Consider the following 12,427-nt stretch of genomic DNA (forward strand, 5'->3'; position numbering starts at 1 on the left):
AATACTATTTCATTAAATGCAGGAGTGGGACAGATGGTACATTTTTGAAGAATGAGGATTTTTGTTTGGGATACTTAGGTACTGGGTCCAGCTAGTTTTTCAGTGTTGGCAGAGTTACAAAATGCAGGATAATTTTCTTCCTCCCTCTCCTGTCCTTTCCTGGAGTCTGGTATATACAAGGTTGGTATGGAAAGAGATAAAGATGTTCTCTGAGTATAACTGCATGTGGCTATTGTTTTGGGCATGGGAAGATATCTCCCTGCACTGTGGGGACCCCCCTGCGCACCCTACCTCACTTTAGTTCCAGAATCCAACACTGCAGAGAAAACTAGCAAGTGAAAGGCTGAGCTAAGGCACCAAGAGGCAATGAAAGAGTAAGGACTGGGTTGTGGGGAATAAACAGAACCCAGACACTAAGGACCCTAAGGAATGGGAGGGAGAGAGGAGGTACAAGGAAGAAGGGGGTCCTCTGGGAAAGCAAGGAGGTGCCCAGTGGGAGCCTCAAGAACAAAGATAAAGAAGTATGGCTCCAGGGGGTAGAACTAGGGGAGGGAAACATTCTAGAACAAGATCAAGGAGCTCTTCTTCACCAAATCTTAACTTTCCTGTGGGCTCTGAGGTGCTTTGGAATGTAAGACTTGAATTTAAAAAAAAACAAAAAACAAAAAAACAGAACTGTTTGATCTGTTTTCTTTCAGAATCCTGGATGTGTTTAATCACTTGACTGTATGTCAGTTAGGTCATTGATATAAGTGATAGGGGTTTAATATAGGAGTTATAAAAAAGAGGAAAGTTCCTAGAGTCAAACTTACATACGCTTATTCCATACATAGAGTTCTTCCCTTAATCTTTAAAAAGAATTCTTGAAAAGTTAATTTGTCAATGGGCATGCATTACAGATATAAATAGGTATGAGAAACAAATCAAGAGTTTTGGCTCATAGGGGTAGTTTCCAGGAGCTGACTCTGGTCAAATAACTCAGGAAATCATATGGAGGTAAGAATGGTAAGATTTTATGGATCAAAAGGAATCCTCAAGGAGATACATATGGCAGTGACTAAGTAAGAAAATAAAAAGGGATTTGGAAAGAAAGATGTTGTATGGGAGGGACACTTTATTTTTCTTTCCTTCTTTTAAATTTCCAGATCTTGTGTGACTTATTTCAGAATAACTCAAGACACAATCACAATAGGCACCCAACAGAAACCTGGAAAGGTATGAGGTGGTTCTTCTTCCCAGGAGGCCAAGAAAGCAACAGCCAGAAGTCCATCAAAGGGCACTCTATTATAGACTGGTTAAAAAAAGAAATCCAGGTCCTAAGACAACCAGCCTCTAACGGCCAAAGTGATAAGGAAAAGGGCATTCAAAAGAAGATTCTGGCAGCACAGAAAATTTCAACTTCAATATGCAATATGTTAAGGATTATTGTATTCTTGCCACCTCTTAATATCTTCTGCTTCTCTTAGGTCCATAGCATTTCTGTCCTTTATCAAGCCCATCTTTGCATGAAATTTTCCCTTGGTATCTCTAATTTTCTTGAAGAGATCTCTAGTCTTCCCCATTCTGTTGTTTTCCTCTATTTCTTTGCATTGATCGCTGAGGAAGGCTTTCTTATCTCTTCTTGCTATTCTTTGGAACTCTGCATTCAGATGCTTATATCTTTCCCTTTCTCCTTTGCTTTTCGCTTCTCTTCTTTTCACAGCTATTTGTAAGGCCTCCCCAGACAGCCATTTTGCTTTTTTGCATTTCTTTTCCATGGGGATGGTCTTGATCCCTGTCTCCTGTACAATGTCATGAACCTCCATCCATAGTTCATCAGGCACTCTATCTATCAGATCTAGTCCCTTAAATCTATTTCTCACTTTCACTGTATAGTCATAAGGGATTTGATTTAGGTCATACCTGAATGGTCTAGTGGTTTTCCCTACTTTCTTCAATTTAAGTCTGAATTTGAGTCCAAATAGAAAAAGGAGTACATCAAGGCTGTATATTGTCACCCTGATTATTTAACTTCTATGCAGAGTACATCATGAGAAACTCTGGGCTGGAAGAAGCACAAGCTGGAATCAAGATTGCCGGGAGAAATATCAATAACCTCAGATATGCAGATGACACCACCCTTATGGCAGAAAGTGAAGAGGAACCAAAAAGCTTCTTGATGAAAGTGAAAGAGGAGAGTGAAAAAGTTGGCTTAAAGCTCAACATTCAGAAAACGAAGATCATGGCATCTGGTCCCATCACTTCATGGAAAATAAAGGGGGAAACAGTGGAAACAGTGTCAGACTTTATTTTTGGGGGCTCCAGAATCACTGCAGATGGTGACTGCAGCCATGAAATTAAAAGACGCTTACTCCTCAGAAGGAAAGTTATGACCAACTTAGATAGCATATTCAAAAGCAGAGACATTACTTTGCCAACAAAGGTCTGTCTAGTTAAGGCTATGGTTTTTCCAATAGTCATGTATGGATATGAGAGTTGGACTGTGAAGAAAGCTGAGTGCCGAAGAATTGATACTTTTGAACTGTGATGTTGGAGAAGACTCTTGAGAGTCCCTTGGACTTCAAGGAGATCCAACTAGTCCATCCTAAAGGAGATCAGTCCTGGGTGTTCTTTGGAAGGAATGATGCTAAAGCTGAAACTCCAATACTTTGGCCACCTCATGTGAAGAGTTGACTTACTGGAAAAGACTCTGATGCTGGGAGGGATTGGGGGCAGGAGGAAAAGGGGACAACAGAGGATGAGATGGCTGGATGGCATCACCAACTCGATGGACGTGAGTCTGAATGAACTCCGGGAGTTGGTGATGGACAGGGAGGCCTGGCATGCTGTAATTCATGGGGTCGCAAAGAGTCGGACACAACTGAGTGACTGAACTGAACTGAAGGATTATTGTATTGTGTGTGCCTACCTTCTAGAAAATTCTTTTTTTTTTTTCCTGATAACCTCAAAATGTGATGAAAGGAACTATGGTAAAAGGAAAAAGACAACTGGCTGGTCATGCCTGTTCTAAATTTCAAATATTCCCTGGAGTGCTAGCAGTTGGATGGGTGTAGGATGAAGAGCAGAAACAACTTCAGATCACATGAGCCCAGTTGTGGGGGCTCTTATAGGGGCAAGGGGTATACTGATACAGGTTTTTTGATCAAAGACAATGATGCAGAGCAGCTAAAGTGAACTCTTGCTTATCCATAGACTGATAATGTAATTTGTGAATTTTAGGGTTACCTACCCCTTTCCTATGGGCTTCCCTCATAGCTCATTAGGTAAAGAATCTGCCTGCAATGCAGGAGACCTGGGTTTGATTCCTGGGTTGGAAGATCCCCTGGAGAAGGAAATGGCAACCTACTCCAGTATTCCTGCCTGGAGAATCCCATGGACAGAGGAGCCTGGCAGGCCACAGTCCATGGGGTTGCCAAGAGTCAGACACGACTTAGTGAATAAAAGATGACAACGACCCTTCCCTTTGGGCCAGTTATCCTTCTAATTAACTCTGGGACCCAAAGAGGGGAGAAAAGTTAAACTTGGATCTATCAATGGAGATAGCAAAGATCAGCTTTAGAAAAAGATACAGTGGCAAGTGACTGAAGCTCCTCTTTTATGACTTACACTGTTTGGGGATTATTTATAAATTTCATATATTCTAAATTATTCTCTTTGTTATTAAACATTGTAACTGTAAAATACTATTAATAGTCTTTGTCTAATACTTTTTGGATCTAGGTAAAGTGGAAAAGGGGGGCTACAGAGCCTATTGGTTTGGGAAAGATAATGTTAGATTAAAAGATGATAACAAGGAATGATGTATATTACAGTTTGCCTAAATTGTTATTGTCAAGGAGAAAATTCAAACGGAAACTTCTGTAAAATGGAGCCCAACAGGTAGGGTGATGGTGAGGATAAACTGGAAGCTGTAAGTTAGGGGTCTGAGGACCAAATCCCTATGGGAGGGCAGATCAAGGAAGTACGTGAAGCAGGCAAAGCATAAGAGACCAGCGGAAGGTTCTGTGGCAGAAGAGAGCATGTCCAGGCCAAAGGCATTCAGAGTGAATTTTAACAATCACTGTCAGCTCAACACAACAGCCCTCTGTGGGCAGGTGCTGCCCACGAGCGACCAGTTTGCAAAACCTGCTTTAAATGAGTTAAAGGGACCAGAAAAGAACTTCCATCTATGATCACCAGAAAATCTAGGTGACCCTTAAGAGTCAAAGGGAAATAAAAAGAAATGCCAGGAGACTGCAGATAGGAAATGTTTTCTCAGTACTCAACATTCCTGATTCTATGAATTATGGGAGTTTAACATCAATTCTAGGCAGCATTGTAGAATGGCTTGTTGTTGTTTAGTCACTAAGTCAGGTACGACTCTTTTGCAACCCCATGGACTGTGGCCCACCAGGATTCTCTGTCCATGGGATTTCCCAGGCAAGAATACTGGAACAGATTGCCATTTCCTTCTCCAGGGGATCTCCCCAACCTAGGGATTGAACCCATGTGTCCTGAGTCTCCTGCATTGGCAGGTGGATTCTTTACCACTGAGCCATCTGGGAAGCCCATTTTAAGTAATTAAGCTGATGCTATCTTTTGGGCACTTTAAAGAGACAGGATTAATTAACAGGAGGCTCAGTATTAATCTTGTCTCTCTTTTGATAATCTAGACTAACAAAGAAACATAGATGCACAATATTTTTCATAAAGTAAATTGTGATTTTAGTAAATGGGTTGATACACTCGGTTGACTGGAGAAATGTGAATACTTGGCTGGCTGATTAACCAAGTGAGAGATGGTATAACATGGACTGGTATCATCATGAAAGATAGTTTTTGGAGTCATGCGATATCTCAGTTCTGTCTTGGTTCACCTGATTCACTGGAGTCATGCAGTATCTTAGTTCTGTCTTGGTTCACTTGATTCATGCTGGTGAGATTTTGGTAGATTATGTTGAAGGCATAGCAGGTATATTTATCAAGCAAACAATGATATAAAAACAATGGGATGAAAAATTAGTAGACAGACAATAAAATCAGGATCCAAAGTCATCCTTAAAATGCTATAATAATGAGCCAAAGTGGAGGGTGGGAGGTGGGGACTCCGGTGGTGCTAGTGGTAAAGAAACCATCTGCCAATGCAGGAGACCTAAGAGATGCGGGTTCTATCCCTGGGTCAGGAAGATCCCCTGAAGGAGGGCATGGCAACCCACTGTAGTATTCTTGCCTGGAGAATTCTATGGACAGAGGAGCCTGGCAGGCTATATAATCCATGGTGTTGCAAAGATTTGGACATGACTGAAGTGACTGAGCACACAAAGAGGAAGTGGAATTAAAGACAAATTTCATAGCAATGAATGCTAAGTCTTGATTTTAGGTTAGAAACAAACATTTCCAAAGAAGTTGGAAGATATTTGAAATATCTGATGTAAAAAAGGCTTGGTTTTAATTAATTGTAGGCTCACTCTGAACCAAAGATATGACTTGGCTGCTATGATAGTAATGCAATCCCATAGCAAATAAAATGTGTAGATCCAAAAATAATAACTACCAGTTAAAACATAATATTTCATGTATGTTATTTCAGTAACTTTTAAAATTTTAGTTAGGTATTAATACCACAGGTATGTCCCCATTTTACTGATTGGGACATAGGTTCAGAGGAGTTAAGTAACTTGTTCAAGGTCACACAGCTAGTTACTGCAGAATTAGTATTAAAATCTTTCCATTTTACTATGTTCTTTCCCTTGTTACATGTTCTTTTCCTATTGTACTCTGTAAGTATTAGGTTAGCATATGGTAGATAATTAAAAACAGTAAGTGAATGAATAAAGGCATTGAGTCTAGGCTCTAACTATAACACAGAATTAGGTTCCATTTAGATACCACATTTAAAGGGTGATGTTGAAAATTCAAAGTGTATATTGAGAAAGTGGGCAGGGTAGTGGAAGATCTGCTGTACACATGCTAAGTGGTTAAAGGATTTTGGGATATTTAGTTTAGAAACGATAAAGCAAATGGGAGATGATGGTGATATTACCATATGTGAAACATTTTTTCAGAGACAGTAGAATGTAATTTTTTCTGTATTTATTCATGAGGCTGGTATCTAAGGCAGCTTCTCCTCCTTCAGGAGGTGCTTTAGAGGCTGACTGTAACTGGATCATACATTCTTTCAAAGCAAAATCCTTCTATCCCCACTCCAACCCCAGGCCCTGCTCAGTACATGCTTGTTAAATTGCTGCTGGTCAGGTGTGTGGGAGAAACACTGCTTTGGGTACAAGTAATCTGTTCTTGGGCTTCCCTTCTGGTTCAGCTGGTGAAGAATCCTCCTGCAATGTGGGAGACCTGGGTTGGGAAGATCCCCTGGAGAAGGGAAAGACTACCTACTCTAGCATTCTGGCTTGGAGAATTCCATGGACTATAGTCCATGGGGTCGTAAAAAGTCGGACATGAAGGACTGACTTTCACACACACACAATCTGTATTTAATGACCTCCAGAACTGTTCCAAATGTAAGGTACCGAATTTTATTGATGTATGTTCCACAGTGAATAATTCTGCACTGTCCTATCCTACTTGGGACCTTAAGCTTATCCATTATATTCCATTAGTGTCCCCAAAGTGTGGTGCAGGACTAGCATTACCATCAGCATTACTGGAAACTTGTTAGAAATGCAAATTCTCAGGCCCCACTGTAGACACGGTGAATCAGAAACCAAGGAGATATATATATATATAAAAAAAAAGAAACCAAGGATGTAGGTGGATGCCCAGAAACCTGTCTTGCAACAAGCTTTCCAGATGATTTTACGGCCTTCTAAGGTTTGACAACTGTGAGTTAGATGTTTCTGGCTGTTCCTGCCTTGGGTGTACACTAGAACTCAGTGAGACTGTGCTTTTTGAGGACAGAGCTCTGCCTTATTGCCTGGTACACAGTAAAAGCCCCAGTATACATGTATTGAAACAGAACCCACTAGGTAAAGGATGATGAGCACAGAATTTGATGGCACAAACTCCAAGGATTGGTTATTGTAAGCCAGGGTAAAAAATCCTCAGAAAAGAAGGTAGTTACCAATGTTGCTTAACAGCTTAAAATTTTGGCTATTTTAATATAATTATCACTAGCTAGATATTGTCCCAAATAAGTAACGGCATTGGTTACAATCAATTAGCTCACTATATTTTGGAATTGTATTGCTTTAGATACATCATGGTCATTGCTATATAAAAATGGCAAAGACAAGAGTTTCTCAGAATCAGTTCCTCCAAGGTGTTAATGATCTCCTGAATATTGTATTGGGTCCTTCCTATACATACTATTTGGTGACAAAAATATAATTTAATAATTATCCATTTAAATAGACAATTATAGAAGTACATTTTTACTTCTAAAGAGATTCATGCAAATAGAACTTGAATAAATTAACTGTATTTTAAAGGTAGTAGCAAGGGGAGAAACAGAGCAAAGAACCAGCTCTTAAGTTTTCTGATTTCAAATCTCTGTGTTGAGGTTATCTAATATGAGGAGAAAAGTATAAAATATATAATATATGAAGTTAACTTATATAAATTTAACATATGTATTCAAATGTGAGTTTATATATACTTATCTATCATCTCTCTACCCATCTATCTATTTACCTAGCTAGCCAGCTAGCTCATGTAAAACAGGACAGGTGATTTCACCTGCCACTCCACTTAGAAAGGACATGTCCTGGAGAATGTGTGAAATGGGTAATATGGATCCCCTCCCTCCCTTGGTTGATCTCCATTCCCCGATGCACCTCATGGTGTTTCTATTGTACTGAGTCTAATTCTAGTGTTTAAAGACATTGTTTTTGGTACATTTGCAGATGCAAAACTACTACCATCACCACCAAAAGCAGAACTTCAAATAAACACAGACAGAAGCTACAGAAGCAGAATGAGGCCTGGGCTTAGATTCACTTCTCTGGCACCTGGGCTTAGCTGTGAACTCACCCTGGCCCTCTGGGCCCTGTTACTCCAGAAGGTCAGCTAAGGCCTAGGTCACAGGGAGGGCTGCCCTGCACTCTGTCCTGATTTCTGGGAATTGTTCATCTTGGTCACCTTCCTGAAGGGTGGGGCTCGGTAACTCCCCAGAGAGGAAGAGGGCCTCAGGGAAGAAGTCTCCTGGAAGCATCTGTAAATGTGGGGTGAGAGCCTCAGGTGGAGGTGCTCTAGCTCCTCCATGTTCCCATTCAAAGGGGCTTTATGACAGGCCACAGTTTGCACGCCCTGGTGTCTGCACCTCTCATGCTAGTTCCCCAGAGAGACAAGGACTTCTCTGCATCTTAATACTCCTCCCCCTATCTTTCTTTTCTCCCAGGTCTGCGGTTTTCTGAATACAAAAAGCCATTGCAAAGGGTCCTGGACACATGCTTTGCAAATATGCCTGAGTAATGGACAAAGTGTCCACATGGCACAATTTTATGGGAACTACATGGCTAATATGTCCATTAATAAATAACTTTTTCAAGGCCTTAGCATGAGAGAGGTCTTCAGATTTGCAGCTTCTTCCTCTGTTTGCTAGAAAATTGCTTCACATCATATCATCATAAAATGTTCTAGTTTGCAATGACAGATGTGTATAAAATCTGTGCATGGCTTTAAAATTTATTAATATTGGCTAGTACCTATGGATATAATCACTAAATGGCATGTGTGTATATAACCACTCATCTAGACTGCATTCCTTAAATAAATAATGGGCAGGGATAGAAAAAAATGCCATTTGTGTCATTTCTGCAGAGCCCTTAGAGAAAACATATGAAGTGGCTAAACAGACAAAATGCCATTTCATGAAAACTAGACGTGACTGACTCAAATCTTAAAAGCCTGAGTCGTATATCAACTGATGTCATCAATGTATCATCCTTTTCCCCACTATTTATAAGTAACTTCTGCCATCTCTATATTGCAAGTGCTTAAAATTTAAAGTTACACTAGTGTTTTGTAATACTTGGGGTGTTCTTCAGAAAAGCAGTGCCCCAAATGCTGGAATATGCCAGTCTGGAATGAAGTTTGTATTAGACTACAGCAAAATGAGGAAAATCAGAAAAATTTAAATTTATTTGCATAAAGTTAGATTTATTAAATTTAAAGTATTCTCTTCTCTTTGAGATTTTTTTTCTTACAGCCCTACTGGTCTATAAACCTATTTGGTCAGTGAGATCTAAAAGTGTATAATAAGTAAGTAGAAAAAAATCTGCTTTTATTTCTTTGTTTTTGCCTTGTTCTATAAGAATTAAAAAAAAAAAAAATTGAAAAAAACACCCTCAACAATTATTCTAATTCACAAGTCTCTTGCTGTTGTTTATTCAGAAGGCACCGAGCACCCATATAAGCCAGGCACTAGGACCATCTTGACCTTTGGAGAAGATGCTCAATGATCTACATGAAACACAAACTTGATGAGAGCCTTGAGTTGGGCTGGGACTCTCTTGATTTGTGTCTAGGTCTGAACTTTCCAATTTCTGGTCTGAGTCAACAACTCTTGCCCTGTCCTGGACTCAACAATCTCCAGTGTCCAAGAAGGCAACTTCTACTGCCTGCTGGGAAACCTAGGACTTACAAGTCTGGGATTTTGATCTATAGACATTTCAGACAATGTTCTGTTCTCTCATAAGCTCAATGATTTCTTGTACAATAAAAATAAGCAAAAAGGGGCGGAGGGATCTGTTTTCTTTGTGGTCCTGCAAACAAAATCAATTGATAAAGCATGCCATGGTATAAAACATCCCCAGGAGACATGCGCCCAGAGAACACACCTTTCTGAAGTCACGCGTATCCTCTCATCATTGGACGAGTTGAATCGATCATCCTTTTCTCTGAAATATTCCTCTATGCACTGCTCTTCAAAATCATGTACTTTCTTGAGCTCATCATCAGTTATGAAGAGCTCTGTGGAAAAGATGAGAGATATGAGGCAGAGAAGTAAAAGCAATGAACCTGATTTGTGGGCCTAATGACATTCCTAACTCAAGTCAGGTTAGGGAAGTGCCTCGATCCTTCACTGAGATCAAACTAAATCCAAACCTGGTCAGCTGACTGGTATCATTGTTCTCTTTCTGGGTGTTAGATTCATTTTGGACCTCTGAATCTCACCTAAGTGTACCTGGCTTACTGCAGAGAATGGTTAGGATAATATATGTTGTAAGGATAACAATGTAGCTAAATAAAGGAAAGGGAAACTATGCAGAGAAAGGTTTATTAAAAACTCCTGGGCTGAGGAGCGTGGCAGACACACATTTTTCATTTGCCTTACTAAAAGCCCTTTGTAACCCAATTTCCCCTCCCTCTTCCAACTATTGAGACTGGAAAGCCAAATATTTCCAGTATTCCTTGAAGTTTGAGTAGCAACCAAGAAACACAGTTTGGCTCAAGGTACAAAAAAAAAATCTGCTGCAGGAAAAGGTTGACATTTCAATCCCCACCCCACCTCCACCGCCTTTTTCTTTCAAAGGTATTGGAAAGAGATTCTGGTTTCCTGATCAACTACAGGTATGTGGTTGATTCTTTCTACCTTTTTTCATCTTCATACTTCTTTATGCCTTGAACATGGACATGTGATGACTGGAAGTACAGCAGCTATTTTGCTACTGTGAGACAAGACAGTGTGACAGGGAATAGTTGAGTCTAAAAATAGGCGTGGGGTCTTTGACTTTAGTGAGTCATTATTGAGCTCTGGGCTATTTACCTTTTCACTTTTTGTTGTGTGAGTTAAAGCAAAACCTTATATATTTGTGTTATTGTATCTGGTGTTCTGTTTATAGCAAGTAAACAAACTAGTAACTGATACAGTGGTAGAAAGAGCCCAGTGGAAATCTGAACCTTTTCTCCCCTGAGCTTTCTACTTGCCTAAATGGGTATTTCAAATGGAAACAGTGAATTTTGGAATTCTTAACCCCTCTCCAACTTTCCAATTTTAATGTCTCAGAAGAGGTCAGGCATTGCTATGTCAAAGAAGTTGTTAAAAGCTTCAGACTTAAAGAAACAGTTGATTATTGAGTGGCTTTGGTTTTAAACTTGAGTTGCACTAGTAATCACCTGGAGGTGATTCTTGGGCCATAGTCCTAAAGGCTCTGATTCAGTAGATTTAGTGTAGGTGGTCTATTTGACACTCTTTGAGAAACCACAGGAGGTTGCTTGTATGGGGCTGGATCCTACTGTTCTTAACAGTGGGTGTACCCAGGGGACATTTAGGAACTTGCAGGAACTGTTAGTATTCAATGAGTGGAGGCTGGATGTTCTAAATCTTCTACAATGTGTGGAACAATTCTATATAATAAAGGATTATTTCCCCAATTGAACCTCTTTTTAGAAATAGTGGGCTAGAAAGTGGTTGGTGGAAAGTCTTTTTTATTCTTGGATTATGGAAAAAACTGCTGGTTTCCTCTTTAAGTCATATAGGAACACCCCCTAAGGCTTGGGAAATGTTTAAGACCTAAAAACACTATAGATCCAAAAACAATCATAGAAAGTCAAACTTAATCACCTACAACTCTGCACGTCAGGATGCTTAAATTATATATACAGTAGCATTGGGAGCATATTAACGTGGTTGATATATCTTGTGGTGGGATGTCTGGCAAGTAAGAAGCTTAGAACCTATGAAGGTGCTAAGACAGCCCTGCTGGAGTCTGGTTTTATCTCACTAAGAAAGCAGAGAGGTTAAGAATGTTCAGTTGCAGCCTCTCCTGTCTTGTTTCCAGCACCATTTTTCATCGAGCATACCCTCCTACCCCTCCCAAGTCTTCAGAGCTGTGGGCAGGAAGCAAGAGGAACCAGATGCCCAGTGGTCTTGCATGATCGCTTATAGAAGCAGTGGGGATTCCTGCTCTGTAGTTGCCGGGGGTTGTCACTCAAAGCTTACTCAGGCCATAGTCCCTTTCATCTGGGTCACTCTCGTGTTTCCTCCATCGGCAACACAGGTGCTGGAATATCATGGTCATGTGGCTGAATATGATCAGAGGTGGGGGCAGAACGGGCCTTTCATGGAAAGTCATGATGAGCTGATACCTCTGGAACTTCCACACTTGATTGGATATTGATTTTACCTCAAAAAATGTATTGCTGAAAAAGAGACCAGAGACAATCAAGTGAGAAACACCCTTGCTTTCCGCAACATCATGCTCCCCTCCTGCCTTAGTCTCCCTACTCCATTCCACGGGTTCTGAAGAAAGACCCTCTTACTTAAAGACAGCGATGAGGAGGTTGACCAGCAGGATGTTTGCCACTAGGAGGTAGCAGGCCATGATGGCTGGCACGATCCAGGCTCCTGTCTTGCAGGGAGGCAGTTGGATTATTTTACCATCCTCTCGAGTCTCATTCTGTCCACAGGGAGCTGGAGGAAGCAACACAGACAAGATGTGAGAAATTGTGTGGTTCTGGGATTAAAATTATAGACTGATTTGAATGAGCG

General features: G+C 40.4%; 1 protein-coding gene across 16 annotated transcripts in view; it reads right to left on the minus strand.

Moving 5' to 3' along the window:
• TRPM3 (transient receptor potential cation channel subfamily M member 3) overlaps positions 1-12,427 on the minus strand; it is a 612,777-nt gene that overhangs the window by 10,393 nt on the left and 589,957 nt on the right. For all 16 annotated transcript variants that reach the window (XM_086415481.1, XM_086415480.1, XM_086415483.1 and 13 more), the window contains 3 exons: positions 12,199-12,349; positions 11,879-12,078; positions 9,774-9,906 (listed from right to left, as the gene is read on the minus strand). In XM_086415481.1, the coding sequence (XP_086271607.1) occupies positions 9,774-9,906; positions 11,879-12,078; positions 12,199-12,349 (484 nt within the window). The remainder of the gene's footprint in view (positions 1-9,773; positions 9,907-11,878; positions 12,079-12,198; positions 12,350-12,427) is intronic.

This window comes from Bos grunniens, chromosome 8 (assembly GCF_055505025.1).
Source record: "Bos grunniens cultivar Pamir isolate PY7600 chromosome 8, Bosgru_T2T1.0, whole genome shotgun sequence".
NCBI classification, from domain to species: Eukaryota; Metazoa; Chordata; class Mammalia; order Artiodactyla; family Bovidae; genus Bos; species Bos grunniens.